This window comes from Talpa europaea, assembly GCF_964194135.1.
Source record: "Talpa europaea genome assembly, chromosome: 13".
NCBI lineage: Eukaryota > Metazoa > Chordata > Mammalia > Eulipotyphla > Talpidae > Talpa > Talpa europaea.
Window position 1 is genome coordinate 56,821,186 of NC_140080.1, and position 14,959 is coordinate 56,836,144.

Sequence of the window (14,959 nt, forward strand, 5' to 3'; positions counted from 1 at the left end):
CATCCATGTTGCTGCAAACTGCATGTGTTTATCTTTTTTGATTGCTAAGTAATATTCCATTGTGTATATGTACCACGTCTTCTTGATCCAGTCATCTATTTTTGGGCATTTGGGTTGTTTCTAAAGCTTAGTTATTGTCAATAGTGCTGCTATGGACATAGGGGTGCAGGTGCCCTTTGGAATTAATGTTTCTGTGTCCTTTGGGTAAATACCTAGGAGTGGAATTGCTGGATCATATGGAAGCTCTATGTTTATAGTTTAAGAAATCTCCACACAGCTCTCCATAGTGGTTGGACCAGTTTGCACTCCCACCAGCAGTGCAGGAGATTTCCTTTTGCTCCACAACCTCACCAACATTTGTTGTTGCTAGTTTTTTTAATATGTGTCATTCTCACTGGTGTGAGATGGTATCTCGTGGTAGTTTTGATTTGCATTTCCCTGATTACAAGTGATGTTAAACATTTTTTCATATGCCTGTTGGCCATTTGCGTTTCCTCTTCGGAGAAGTTTCTTTTTAGCTCTTCTGCCCATTTTTTGACTGGATTATTTTCTTTGTTTTTGTTGAGTCTCATCAGTTCTTTGTAGATTTTTGTGAGCAGGCCTTTATCATTAGTGTTGTGTACAAAAATGTTCTCCCAGTCGGTGGGGTTCCTTTTTGTTTTAGTTACTGTCTCTTTTGCTGTATAGAAGCTCTTTAATTTGACGTAGTCCCAACTGTTGATCTTTGCCTTCACTATCACTGCTTTGGGTGATGTGTCTGTAAAGATGTCTTTGAGGTGCATGTCATGTATGTTTTCCCTATATTTCCTTTTATGTATTTTATGGTTTCAGTGAAGCAAAGCTTTTTAAATGGAAATAAAATTATTGAATTTTCCAATTATAAAACTGACACAGCTCATGATGAAAACTTAAACAATAAAGTCATAAAGATGAAAAGTAAAGATTTTTTTTAACCTACAATAGCCAAACTCATTTTCATGTACATTTACTTATCCAGATGTTTTACATTTAGAAAATATTCAAGCCTGAGATGCAGAAAAAAGGTACATATTAACAGGTATAATCTGGCAAACTTAAGTGAGTGTGGGCAAAAGAGCTCCACTAACGGGAGAACTGAACACAGTTTCCTCCTGGACATAATGGGCTCATAGGTTTCTGGAGGGAGCACCCATATGTCTTTAAGCTCCCGTGTTTGGGTGTTCCTAGAGAGCATTAAACATGGAATGTTTTCTACCAAAAAGATTTAACCAAACAGAGTTAGGGTTCTCTCATTTTTCTCATATAGTAATAATTACAGCCTAATGAATTGACTTAGTGAGAAGAGAGTAAAGGGGTGGAGGACTTGGATGGAGAAGGCAAGGGAATGCAGCCTCTTCGTAAACTACAGGGAATTGGGGAAAATTCCAAAGACATACAAAGATTATGGTGCTCTGAGGCTAATGGTCACTCCCCCCGCCATGATGGAGAGAGGACGAGTGTACCTGTCACCTTAGTTACTGGACACTGGGATGTGGCGTCACTTCCTGGGCCATGTTGCAAAAATCTGACTCATATATTATCTGAGTGGCAGGTGCAGATGTAGCAGGCACCTGATAACTGCTCTATTTTTTCATAACAAGGAAATGTTTCTGTTCCTTTCTGTAAATCCAGCTTCCTGGCATTATTTTTAAACATTGAAATTAAATACATCAAACTCCACGTATTTACCAATGCCTAAATTCAAGTTTGTTTGTTTATTGATTGATATTCATTAGCACTGGTAAAAATTTTCACTGCGTAAGTAGTGACTTTCTGTTATCATAAATACAGTACAATAATTAGATTTAAAACATAACAATTTAATACATAATTCATTTAAATATATGGCCACAAATGCATTCTAGCTTTGTTTGATTTTAATCACAGTGTGGATATTAATATCTATCACAAAATTATGAGGGGGGCAAAATTGTGTTCTCTGATATAATAAATTCTTCTTAAATAAATGATGTAATAAATTTCTTCTTCTTAAATGCAACTTTAAAAAGTCACATTTTGAAAGAAAAAATTTAGTAGGAAATATTAACAGTATTTATAATAGTAATGAGATTGTTCTGAACCCAAAAAAGTCACAAAAAAACTTATAAAGCATAACTATCATTAAAAATACTTTATAGAGATTTTTTGCAACTCTTATAGCCATAATTTTAGCTTGGCACACATATAATGAGGGCTTCGGTAAACATCTTGATTATTACAGACTCAGGGATTTAGAATTTGAATACATTTTGATTATTCACAAATTACTAACATTCACATGTAAGTTATTTACTTGCCTTTTTATCAGAAATAGTTCTATTAAATTTACAGGGCTAATTTTTACTTCTTTTGTCCCAGTGTTTTAACATGCTTTTAAACAAATGGTCTAAGTGTCCACGATCCATACTTGTAATTCCCCTCTTTTGCCAGGAATTTTAGCTGAAATTATTCATGGAATGTCTCAAAATACACTTTGTATTTTGGCTTTTTTAAACCAAAGAATAAGTTGGCTCACTTGTTTAAAGCATACATATATCAGTCTCTTATTTCTAAAGCTAGTGGTACTCCAATTACTTAAAATGAATGAGGTCACCAAGAAGAGATCATCAATAGGAAGACAGTATCAAGGAATGTTCTGTGTCCATTTACAGATGGCCTGGAGACAAGGAAGTCCAAAGCTAAAGTCACTCTCTTAGTCTTTGACAGTGTTCAGTCTGGAATCCAAGTCCAGAACCCACTGTGCTGTGTAACTAAATCATCATTACAGAGGAAGAAAATTTATGTTTAAATGTCACAAAAACCCATCACTTCTATGCCTACTTATTTCAGGTGCAAGGCCTCAAGGAGGGTGTCAGCTATGTGTTCCGTGTCCGAGCCATAAACCAGGCAGGTGTGGGGAAGCCGTCTGACCTCGCTGGGCCTGTTGTGGCAGAAACCCGTCCAGGTGGGCTTCTAGTTTTTCCTTAAAATTAATCTCCTCTGTGTAAGATACTATACAGTAATATTAAGCTTATCTTTCTGTGCTTTTCCTAATTCTCAAGGTCTTCAAAGTGCTATCTGAATAAAGAATAAATATTACCATGGGACATGACATTTACATTGTCATAAACCCTCAAGACAGAATGAGCCAGTTTTGCAGTGGTCCAGGGCTTTTCTGGTCCAAACCTGAAAATAGGGCTGTTTCTCATCACATTATGTTTCCTGGGCCAACTGTTTCAAACATACATAGAGTGCACCTATGTACTCCTGTTAGTCTGTTTACCATTAGAGCCCTCCTATGTACTCTAATGGGAGTATGGAGTACACAGCCAGTAAGCCCCCATTTACCTATCACAGGGCAAGCTGAAACAGCCCATAGAAAGTACAGTCTTGAGCAAAAGTAGGATTTATGTAATTATAGCTAAGAATTAGACCAGGGGTCAGCCAACTTTTTCTGTGAAGGGCCAGTTAGTAAATATTTTCAATTCTATACCCACACAGTCCCTGTCAACTCTGCCCTGTCACAACAGCAGTCATAGACCTATATACACTAATGAGCACAGTTCCAAGAAAGCCTCATTGTGCTCATGCTATGCATTATATAATATGCATTAGAAATTTAAAATTGTATATAATTGTCACATCTTGGAATATTAATCTTCTTTTGATTTCTTTCAATGTTTAAAAGTACAGAAACCATTCTTAATTTTCAGGCCATGCAGAGGCAATGAGCCAGATTTAACCCACAGGCCAGAGTTTGCTGACCCCTGGGTTAAACTAACAGTGGTTTTAGCTGAATGATCTATAGAGTCAAAGCAGCACTCACTTCTCAGTTTCAAGAGATGCCATGACTGGACTAGGAAAGACAGTCTTCCTTTTGTCACAAGAACAAAGTTTACAGTGTTCACTGAGTAAAAAGCTTCAGATTATTATGTATTATTTATATTGTCATTTAATCTATCACTTTTCAAAGTTATATATTTCAGTTCATTAAAGATGCATAAAACACTGGGAATGGGAGAGGATAAAAAATATTAGCTAACTATTTTAAGTTAGTATTCATTCTAGTCCAAGAACACACTTTAATCCATTCCTATTTTCAGGGTGAAATAAACAAAGAGCAGATACATAATGTATTATTTTTGATGATTAAAAATATGTAAACATAGAAAGCTCTATTCTCATTTCCTATTACTTGAAAAGTATATCAAAAGTACCTTTTGAAATATCTGCCCCTTTCTTCTGGTTACTTCATAACCTACTTTCAACTACTCTGTTAACTCCCCTCTAGAGCTGGATGCTACAAGAGTGACCTTTTTACGCACGTTTGGCAGTTGTGTCTGGAGCGAGCACCACACCTCATATCAATTCCCTTAGCAAAATGTCATGAGATAATAGAAAAATACTAGAAAATATATGCTAAGTAAAAAGTAACATACAAAGGCTCCAGGATACATACTCTTATAGAAATATGAGGAGATAAATGCTGCCAGATGGACATGCAAAAGGACCCCACTGTAAGAACACTTAGATTAGTATAAAAGTAAATTTTTGATCTAGTCATTGATAAGTTAAAATCACCCTTTAAGCAGTAGATTCCAAATCCAAACAGGTTGAAGAAAGCTTAAATTGATTTTTTATTCATTTGTCCTTGGCCTCAGAATGGCAGGGAGTCAAGCATTATATTGACAAAGTAATCACTATGGAAATTTTGGTACCAGGAAAGAATCTCATGGTGAGTTCCTGGGCGAGGGTTTTATTTCACTGATCTGAAACGAGGCACCAGAAGTCATTTTTTGCCTATTCCATTCCCAGAATATAATTACTAACAGCTGCAGACATGGATACAGTAAACAGCACCAAATTAACCCACTCAGGAACCACTGGCTTCCAGCCTTGGAATGAATTCTGGGATGCACAAAGTCAAAATGCTTCATCATGAAGGAGTATCACAACCCAGGAGATACTTGGATTTGTCCCATATGCAACAGACACATTCATTCTTGCAACATGTATCTCTTGAGTATCTACTACATACCAGGTGCTATGTGGGCACCAAAAGTGGAGGAATGTGACTTTGTCATTGCATACCAGGCTTACGAGCCAGTGGAAAAGCCAATGTTTGCAACATGCTGTAACAAGAGGTATGGCAGATCCTCATAAAATAGTTCCCATAGTTAAAAGGGCTATAAACTAAGTATTAAGATTTCATAAGTCCCTATTAAAACACATGTAGCCTAAGGTTGTCTGTATTATTTTGGCAGATACCAACATATTACTTTTATCCAGATATTTATTTTATGATAGAATGGATAGGGTGAGGAGGAGGGGACTTGTTATGAATTTCAGGGTTTTGATATGAAGCTTAGATTGCTATTTCAGAAGAAGAACTTCTTCTGGAATACGTCATTAAAATTTCAGATAGAAAATAAGTCTTATATAACTACAGATCTCAAAAACATCTCAAGTATAATTTGATTTTCATTTAAAAGTTTGCCTAATTGACCTGGCTTGGAAGTGTCATCAGTCTCCCTTTGAAGTCAACAAGTATGACAACAGATGTAGATTAGCCACAAACCTAATCTTGCTGGTTAAGAAGATCCAAGTAATAGAGTACGTGTGTCATGCTTTACTAGGAAATCTATTCACTAAAAAAGCCTAGAAGAATAAATTGAAAAACACTTAGTGTAGATTTGTTGGTGCTGTTTTCAGTATTTGATATTTTTAAGACAGTATCTGTGTTGATTACATCAGGCCAGGGTGTAGGTGAGGGCAGGGTGAGCCAGATCAGACTGGAGATGAGAGAGAACTGCCAAGGCATGGCAGGTGATCTAATGGGCAACACAGAACTGACAGTACAGGCTGCGGGTATTCTTGAAGACACCCAGAAGCAGACAGGAGAACCCAGACCGTGGCAGAGCCCCAAGCAGGTACTGGACTGCAGGAAGTTAGTACTTAGTAGGAGCAAAGCAAGTTAGAAGAATTCAATTCCAGAACTGTTGACAACCTACTAACCAAAGGCTATTACAATCCAGTTTCTAAAATTGGTCAATCCCAGAACCTGTTAAGCCAAGAATACAAATGTATGCTCCATGATCTTGTGATGATGGAGTATTGAAGGATTCTGCAGCAGGAAGCTAGGCTGATTGTTAAAGTTTAGTTCAACTGGGGGCCTCCCGGGTGGTGCAGCGGTTGAGCGCTGGGTTGCGAAGCTGCCTGCAGCCTCTGCAGCGCCAGTTCGATCCCCGGCTGCTCCCCGGCCACCGGAGGAGGGTCCCACATGGCGCGCAGACCTCTCCTGCCGCCCGCTGCTCCCCTCAGCAGTGTACTTCGGTCCTTCTGCCTGCTCTGCTCCCCGCTCTGGCTCTGGTGAATTCTCTCACCCTCCCGCGCTTCTGACTGTACCCACTGCTTGTATAAATAAATAAATGAATAAATAAATAAATAAAAATAAATCTTTAAAAAAAAAAAGTTTAGTTCAACTGGCTCATTAGGGAAGTACTCTTGTATTCGTTGGTTCACTAATAGCTCTCACCTATTAGAACAGTAGTTTTCACTTCAGCTGTGCATGAGAATCATGCCAGGAACTTTTTGAAAATACTGATTCCTTTCCACACCATTTAACTCAGAAACTCCAGGACTGAACCTGGGTATGAGTTTATTTGCATGCGTTTGTCTATTTAGCTCATGGTAATGCTAGTGTGAAAACAGGCCTATGCAACAACGTGCATCAACTGTGGCACCTTCAAAAGATGAACTGTCTTTTCTGTCGATAGGCCAACAACCTAGTACCTGCCTATAGTAGTCATTTATGAAATGAAAAAGTCATGACTTTTCTATAACTTCTTCAGAACCATACAAATATACAGAAGGTTTTGATTTCTATAGCCCTTACACTCTTAGGTGTTAGTCTCTTCTTAAATATCAGTAAGAACACTGTTCACTATTTGTGATATGACAATGGGTTGTGAGAATTTGTCAAGGGTTCTTGGGAATGGAAATAAAACAAGGTCAGCAACTTCCAATGGGGTAGACACAGGCCTTTAAATGTAATATATGGTGGACACTTCACTTAAGGAACAATTAAGTTTTAATTGATCATTATTTCTTTTTATCTATGTTAAGTAATATGAAGATATCCCTTTTTTCTTAAGAAAGCAATTTTTTAAAATCTCCTAGAACTATTCTTATCTAAGCATTCTATGTGTTAAAAATCACTTTTTGTTGGGCCTCCCCTGGTGGCGCAGGTGGTTGACCACCGTGCTGTGAAGCTCTCCTCAGCCTCTGCAGCGCAGGTTCGATTGCGGCAGGCGAGGGTCCCACATGGCGCGGCAAACCGCTCCTGTTGCGCCCGCTGCTCCCCTAGGCAGTGTATTTCACTCAATCTGCCTGTTCTGTTCCCCACTCTGTCGCTGGTGGATCCTCTCACCCTCCCACACATCTGGCCTGTACCCTGGTTCTTGTATAAATAAATCTTTAAAAAAAATTACTTTTTGTTGGTTTACAATTAAAGCACACACTGCCTTCAATAAGGACACAAATTTGTATCCAGACTGAAGAACTCATAACATTAACTGCACCAATTTTTAAAAGAAGATTTATTTATTTTTATACAAGAGCTGGGATACAGGCCAGAGGCGCGGGAAGGTGAGAGAATTCACCAGAGACAGAGCGGGAGCAGAACAGGCAGACGACCAAAATACACTGCTGAGGGGAGCAGCAGGCACAACAGGAAAGGTCTGCCATGCCATGTGGGAATCTCCCTGGCCAGCTGGGAATTGAACCCGCGCTGCAGAGGCTGTAGGCAGCTTCACAGCACTGTGCTGAACCCACTGTGCCACTGGGGAGGCCCATTAACTGCATCTTTTTTAATTGAACTATTGTTATTTTAAGTCCTTATTCATTTTTTTTTCATGATAAAGTACTTCTATCATCAGGTGTGGTCACCATAGTTACCCTACCACCAAATTGAATTTTAAATGTAAATCTTTTTATATCTAAATACCAATCTTCTGGAAATGCCTAGATTTCTTAAAATCCATTGCGATTTAAATTTCCATACAGTTTAATAACAGTTGTTGCTAGGTTGCTGCTGTTCTAGTCTAGAGAGACATCCTTAGATCCATTTAAGGTTACCTGATCAAAAGAAAAGTTTCCAAATATTTCTCCATCCTTAAAAGATTTATAAACTTTGAACATGTAAATATAGGAAATTTTATTACCTCTACTTTCTCCCCTTCAATTTCTCTTTGGACACTTTAGTCTATCAGTTCCCCCCAAATAGTTGGATATTAATGTTATTGAAACAAGTCATGAATTAAGTTCTGTTAAGAACCATTCAACCTTCCCTTTTCCAGGGACTGCCTTGTCCCCTTCCCATAAATATACCATTAGCCACACAAACCAATTTTTTTATAGCCCTGGACAAACAATACCATCCGTGGTGTTAGCTCTCAAAAACATGGCCTTCCTTTAATTCCCTGTTACAGTATAAAAGTTGAATTGTAGAGGAGAATTAGGGCTTTTCCCTTGCACAAACTCAAGGCCCTGCTGTAAGTTTCTCAAGGTAAGGAGTTCTTGCTTGGATGTTTTTTGCTTTTTTTTTTTTTTTCTTAACCAGAAAATATCAGTACTTTGTTTTTGATCTTCTAGGAACCAAAGAAGTTGTTGTAAGTGTGGATGATGATGGAGTCATTTCCTTAAACTTTGAATGTGATCAGATGACTCCAAATTCTGAGTTCACCTGGTCTAAAGATTACGTGTCCACTGAGGACTCTCCACGAGTGGAAATTGAAAGCAAAGGCAACAAGTATGAACTGTTTCAAATTGTAATAATGGGCTTCCTTTTCATGATAAGAGGATGAAGTAAGCTCTTATTTTCCATTTTAAATATTTGGTATTGGAGATAAAGTAATGAATATTTTATGTCTGGTAATGTAAAAAGTAATAATCAGTATAAGCTTTAAAAATAATATTTTTAAGGATTTATTTTTATTTATTTATGCATACAAGAAATGGGGTATAGACCAGAGGTGTGGGGAGAAGGGGTGTGAAAGGATTCTCCAGAGACAAAGTAGGGAGCAGAACAGGCGGATCTACTGAAATACACTGCTGAGTAGCGGGCGAGATAGGAGAGGTCTGTTGCGCCACTTGGGTTAGCTCCTTGGCCAGGGATTGAACTTGTGCTGCAATGGCTGCTGATAGCTTCATAGTGCTGAGACTTACCCCTTGCACCACCAGGGAGGCCCAAAAAACAACAATCTTTATAACATACCTTCTGCATTATTCCGTTTAAAGTGCTTTCTCATATATGAAGTCATTCATGTTAGAAAAGCTTTGATTGGCATAAAAGTCAGCTGGAAAGATGTCTATTATTCTATTAAAATTTTTAATTTTGAAGAAAAGATGAAGATGCTTATGGAGAGCTTCTACTTGCTGATTGAGATATGACAAATTAAATGAATTAGGTATAATCTCTTTTGCTTCTTACACCAGTTATATGGCATGAAGGAAACGTAGACACTAGGGCTAATGTGCACTGGTGCTGACTTAGTGAATTCTCAGCCAAAGGCTGAGCCCCATTCATAGGAAGTCAGAGGCTTATATACACTTTTAGTTTCTCCAAAGTTCCAGGTGGGTTTGCACTGGAAGCTGTAGATGGTCAGATATGATATGGCTACATACCAAGAAGTGAGTTCTAGAGTTGCATACCAAGGAGTGAGTAAAGGGTCAGTAGTCATGGACCCCCACCCAGGTCCATCCTGCCCTAGGGCAGTATATGGTCTAACATGAAGCAAGATTCATACCAGGAACCTTGTTGCATACCAGAAACTGAGCAAAAGGTCATCACTCAAAACCCTCAGGCTCCTAATGTCACATGTGTCATCACCACAATAATACACTGGAAACACAATCAAACATGGGAAAGAATTCTCATCCTGGGAGCTGACTGTTGACTGGGGCAGCTAGCTTTTAACTTCCATGAATTTTGAATTTCTTTTACTGTAAAATTGAAGAGCGGGGAGGAGATTATTTTCTGACCTACTACTTACTTTCAGTCCCAAGATTCTGAGTTTCTTTTCACTTTGGCTTGGCACTATTTTTATAATGCCAACCATATTGGATTATATTTGGCAAAGCAAAATATTCCTAAGTATTACAAAGAAGCCCAAAAGATCTCAAGAGTAAAAAAAAAAAAAAAAGGAAATTTTATTGGAGAATGGCAAGGAAATACTGAATACAATTAAAAGACATTTTGTTGCCACAGTCCTTGAAGTAAAATATAAATTTGGTCAAGGAAAAGACAATCAGGCTATAAATTTTTCTTCTAGTTTGTACACTTGATTAACATTTAAATTCTTGCCTGATCTTAGACACTGATGAACAATATAACTCACCAAAAATTTGAAAACAAAATGAAGTAGACCACTGACCCACTCATTTATTCATTCCACAAATATTTATTAAACATTATTATCTGCCAGACATGGTACATAATAGTAAACAAAATGATCCTGTCCCTGAAGGCACAGTGATTATACATAGGGGGCCTACAGATAAAGAAATGAGGAATTCCAAACTAGTATGAGAAACTCAAAATAGAGAAGTGCAGAAGATGATATAGAAAGGTAGGCAGAGTCCACTATCAGGAGGCTCTGCAATAAGATGAAAAACAGATTCAGGCTTCTTAGTTAAGTTGATGAGCTCTCAGTATCTTTTTCCTGGATATATATGCTTGGGGATGGGGAATTTTTATCTTCCCTCTCACTGTCACCCTAGGAAGAGACCAGGAAGGTTTCCCTAGAAACAGCAAGAATGAGAGGCTTTAGGTCAGCAAGCAGGAGAGGAACAAGTGTTCATTCACAATGAAGAGCAGTACACGAAAATGCCTGGGACAGAGACCCTGTTTGACTCATTTCTTATCCAAGTGATCTGTTCTAAAGGTCAAAGATGACGTTCAAAGACCTTGGGATGGAAGACTTGGGCATTTACTCCTGTGATGTAACAGACACTGATGGAATAGCATCAAGCTACTTAATAGATGAGGAAGGTGAGTTTAAAAATGAATTCATCCACAAGTTTAATGCTGCTTTAGTGTCTCATTGATCTTCAAGATCAAATGTCTTTTGTCTTAGTAGTTCAAGGTTTAATTGTTCTTTTGTTCACCTTACAGAATTGAAACGTTTACTTGCTCTCAGCCATGAACACAAGTTCCCAAGTAAGTGTCCATGATACATGCATTCAGAGTTTAGTGATTCTATTAGGTGGTGACATAGAATAGCACAATTGACAATTTTGATGGAATTAAGAAAAGAGGCTCTTGAACATACACATTGAACATACGCAATGGAACATACACATTGGCAGCTATAAATGCTTTCTGGCAGTGCTGTTTTTTTGTTTGTTTGTTTGTTTGTTTTTTTGCTATTGTTCTCATGAGATAGAGAGGATATAACATAGAAAATACATCCCATGCTCTGTTACAAAGAAAAGAATCAGGTCACAAAGATATAACATGAGTAAGTTCTTCACTTTTTACTGTCAGATTTGGAGATTTTGCATGTATAATGATGAATTCATTTGTATTTCTTTTAGACAAACTAACTTCTTCCTAAGCAATTTAATTTAGCACCACGCCTACCATTTTAAACTCCTGGAAAATAAGGTAAAAATACCTAGGTCAGAAAAAGAATCCCTCTAAATTAACTATACAGCCTTCAATGAAACACTTTCCACATAAAAGATTAAATTTTACAGTTGACACCTACAAGAAGAGAATGAAGTCTGAAATGATGCTCGGAAAGTTCCACTGTCCTGATAAAATCTCCTGCCATCGGTACCCATTGGCCAAAACAGTGAATTATCCAGAAAGTTATACCCTAGAGTTTGAGAAAACAAATAGAAAGTGATAGCATACAATCTTTCTTTTAAATCAGGTTGTTTTTCACTGTGTAAACCCTAAATTAATACTTCATTAATCCAAGAGCTTCATGACTGTACCCTAACTCTAGACTCTAGGCAAAACTCTCTATATTTCTCCTTTTTCAATCAGCTTAAACCGCATATTTTTTCAAACTTTATTGATTTGTCAATCATTTACATAGCTGTCCCACCTCCATATTATACATGCTTCACTCATCCTCACCAAAGCTCCATGACCTATACGTGTGTGTGCTTTCCTGAAATTCCTAACAGAGTGGTGATTTAAAATCACACTGCTCTGGATCCACTGGCTTGATTTCCCTTACATTCCCAAGGATGGCATTTTTGATCATGAGACTAAGTTGTTGGGACTATTGGTGTCAGTTATAGCAGTCTCAAAAGAAATTTTGTTTAGCAAGACAGCTCAGTGGGGTGCCTATGGGATATAAAGGTGGGATACGGGCTTTCTAAATTCTAGGGAAGAAATATTTCTTATCTGTATGCTTACTCACCATGGAACTGGAGATGAAATAGCATGAATAGTGTCTTCAAGTTGTTATTGTTGTTGTTGTTTTTCAATTACATGGAAGATAAAGGTTTGACCTGATCTCTCTTTGTACCTTACTTTTGACTCACTCTCTATGAACCTAGGTGATTCATTACCCTATGCCTTAGTGTCTATTCCAGCAATGACTGTTGTCATTGTTTATGGAACCTCCACATAAAGACTGTGATCAATAATCAGTATGTTACTGGTTGATCTTTGGACTCTTCAGGAAAAATGCAAATATTAATTGAAAAAGAATAGTGACCCTCAAAAAATCCACTGCTTAGAGCAGAAGGGCTGGTGGCTGTTCTCCCTTCATGTTCCTAGAGCTGTGAAGAGAAGGTCAAGTGTGGAGAGAAGGTCAAGATGCTGAACACAGAGGGAGCCCAAAAACAGGCAGACCCCATTTGTGTTCATTCTCTCCACTCTCGAACACTGCTAGGAAAGGAGAGAAACAACTGCACCCACTGAGCTAGTTAATGGGACCATAAGCATTGACAAAATGTCTAGGAAATATTCAGCCCAATTAACATTGACATTAGTTTAATTGATGGAGATGAGAGAATATGTGCTATTATTCTAGAATGAAGGTGTCAAGTCTTCCCCTGAAGTTCAAAGATCAGATGGACTTGGACATGGTAATTACTTGATGTCATTGTCATTTGCATTGAGATATTTTATTTTGCTTAAGTGTAAGAGCTCTTATTGGTTCTAGGAGCAAGAGTAACTGTACCCTTGTATTAGAGACCAGGTATGGAATTTGGATAGGTACAGAGACAGAACCCAAGAATGTGTTAAAAACTCTGACATGTAAGTACCAAATCTCTAAGTCCAAAGGAGTTTTCATTAGTCCATGGAAGCAGCATTTTAAAGATTGTAGCTTTAGTACTTTTCTCTCCCTACCTCTATTACACGGCCATGTCACTACATGATTACAGTGATATAATGATAAAGTAAAAGCAGTATATCTAATTTCTCAATTTATACCCACTTTCTCTTAGTAAATATTGACAGTTATTAAGTGATTTTCTTGACATTTTGTAAGGTTTTAAGTGGCCCTGTCTTTTTCAGAATGTGCTGGAGAGTGTGGTGTGCCTTTATCCCTTAGCATAGTAAATTCCCCTATTTTAAGCTGTTTTTACAAATATTTTGAAAACCACTAAATATATGACTTTAACCTATAAATAACAGATATTTTGCTGGGACAAATGAACTGCCAGAGAAAAGGGCTTATGGAAATTTCAGGCTTAGAAGAAAGAAAGAAATTATTTTCAAGCAGAATTTAACTTTGCCTTCCCATCCTAGCATATTCCTAAATTTCTAAGCCTCTAGTCAATCAGATATAAAAGCCAGCATTCCTTGAAACTCATATTTAGGCCAAGGGTAAAAAGTATACTTTGGTGTTGTCAACATCCTGAATAATATCTTTTCATTTGTAGACATTGGTCATTATCCTATCTGTATACAAATACTCCTTGTGTGCAGATATACACAAACACATATGCATAAATAATATATATTTGTTATGTCCTCTTAGATATCATTATATCATATTTTGCAATTGGTGATTGTAGGGTATTGCTAAAGCAACTGGAAGAGGAAAGAAACCAAAATATTAATAGCCAACATTCATTGAGCTCTTATATAGAGTTCTTAAGTAAAATGTATCATTTAAATTCCTTAATGACCTTAAAAAGGTCAGTACTATGGTGATTTAATTTTGGAGATGAAGAACTTGGGGTTACATGATTAAACCAGATGTTCACAGCTGTTACTTAGGGTTAAGCCCAAGTGATCTGACACTAACCAGGACTTAGCTGTCTCTGTGTGGGCCCTCTGTGGAGACTGCTGGTGGTCATGGTACCCAAGACATTCCTATTACTCAGGGAGGACAGTGAACATTAATGGAAATGGGGGCGTGCCCCAGCATGAGTGGCATTACTCTGGGCCTCTTAGATAACTAAATCATTCATGTATTAGATTTCTCAGAATGAGATCTCAAGTAGAATAGATTCTACTTTCAGCTCTCTTCATGACTTACTTGTAGCAAGCAGGAATGTCCGCCTATAGGAAGAAAGCTTAGCCTCTGCTGTTGCCACTCTGGGATTTGGCCATGAACTGCTTTATTAAAAAAATGTTCACTTTGGAAAACCATTAATGTCCTTCAGACAGACAGGACCAAAAGGAACACAACTCTGGATGCAGCTCTGCTACCCAAATACGTTACTGAGTCCATTTCCTGGAGATTAGGGCACAGCTTTGTCATCAGTAAAATCAAAAGAAGAAGAGAATTAACCTTTCTTGAGCACTGGTCATTAATCATAGTGCTTTAGTGTATTCTGGTACTATATTTACTTTTCTTGGTAGTGGTGTAAGGCAGATAATATCCTTGTTAGCAAGTTAGCAACATGAGATTTAAGGAAGAGATCATTGTTCAGAGATGGTGTGACATCTAAGCCCATCCTCCACCCACATGGGACATCCCTCAGGAGA

At 37.7% G+C, this 14,959-nt stretch overlaps 1 protein-coding gene across 1 annotated transcript in view; it reads left to right on the top strand.

The window, feature by feature from the left end:
* MYOM1 (myomesin 1) overlaps window positions 1-14,959 on the top strand; it is a gene marked incomplete at its 3' end in the record, with an annotated part of 128,597 nt that overhangs the window by 89,343 nt on the left and 24,295 nt on the right. Inside the window, exons 21-24 of the mRNA XM_084252679.1 lie at window positions 2,848-2,962; window positions 8,650-8,806; window positions 10,941-11,047; window positions 11,171-11,215. Of these exons, the coding sequence (XP_084108805.1) occupies window positions 2,848-2,962; window positions 8,650-8,806; window positions 10,941-11,047; window positions 11,171-11,215 (424 nt within the window). The remainder of the gene's footprint in view (window positions 1-2,847; window positions 2,963-8,649; window positions 8,807-10,940; window positions 11,048-11,170; window positions 11,216-14,959) is intronic.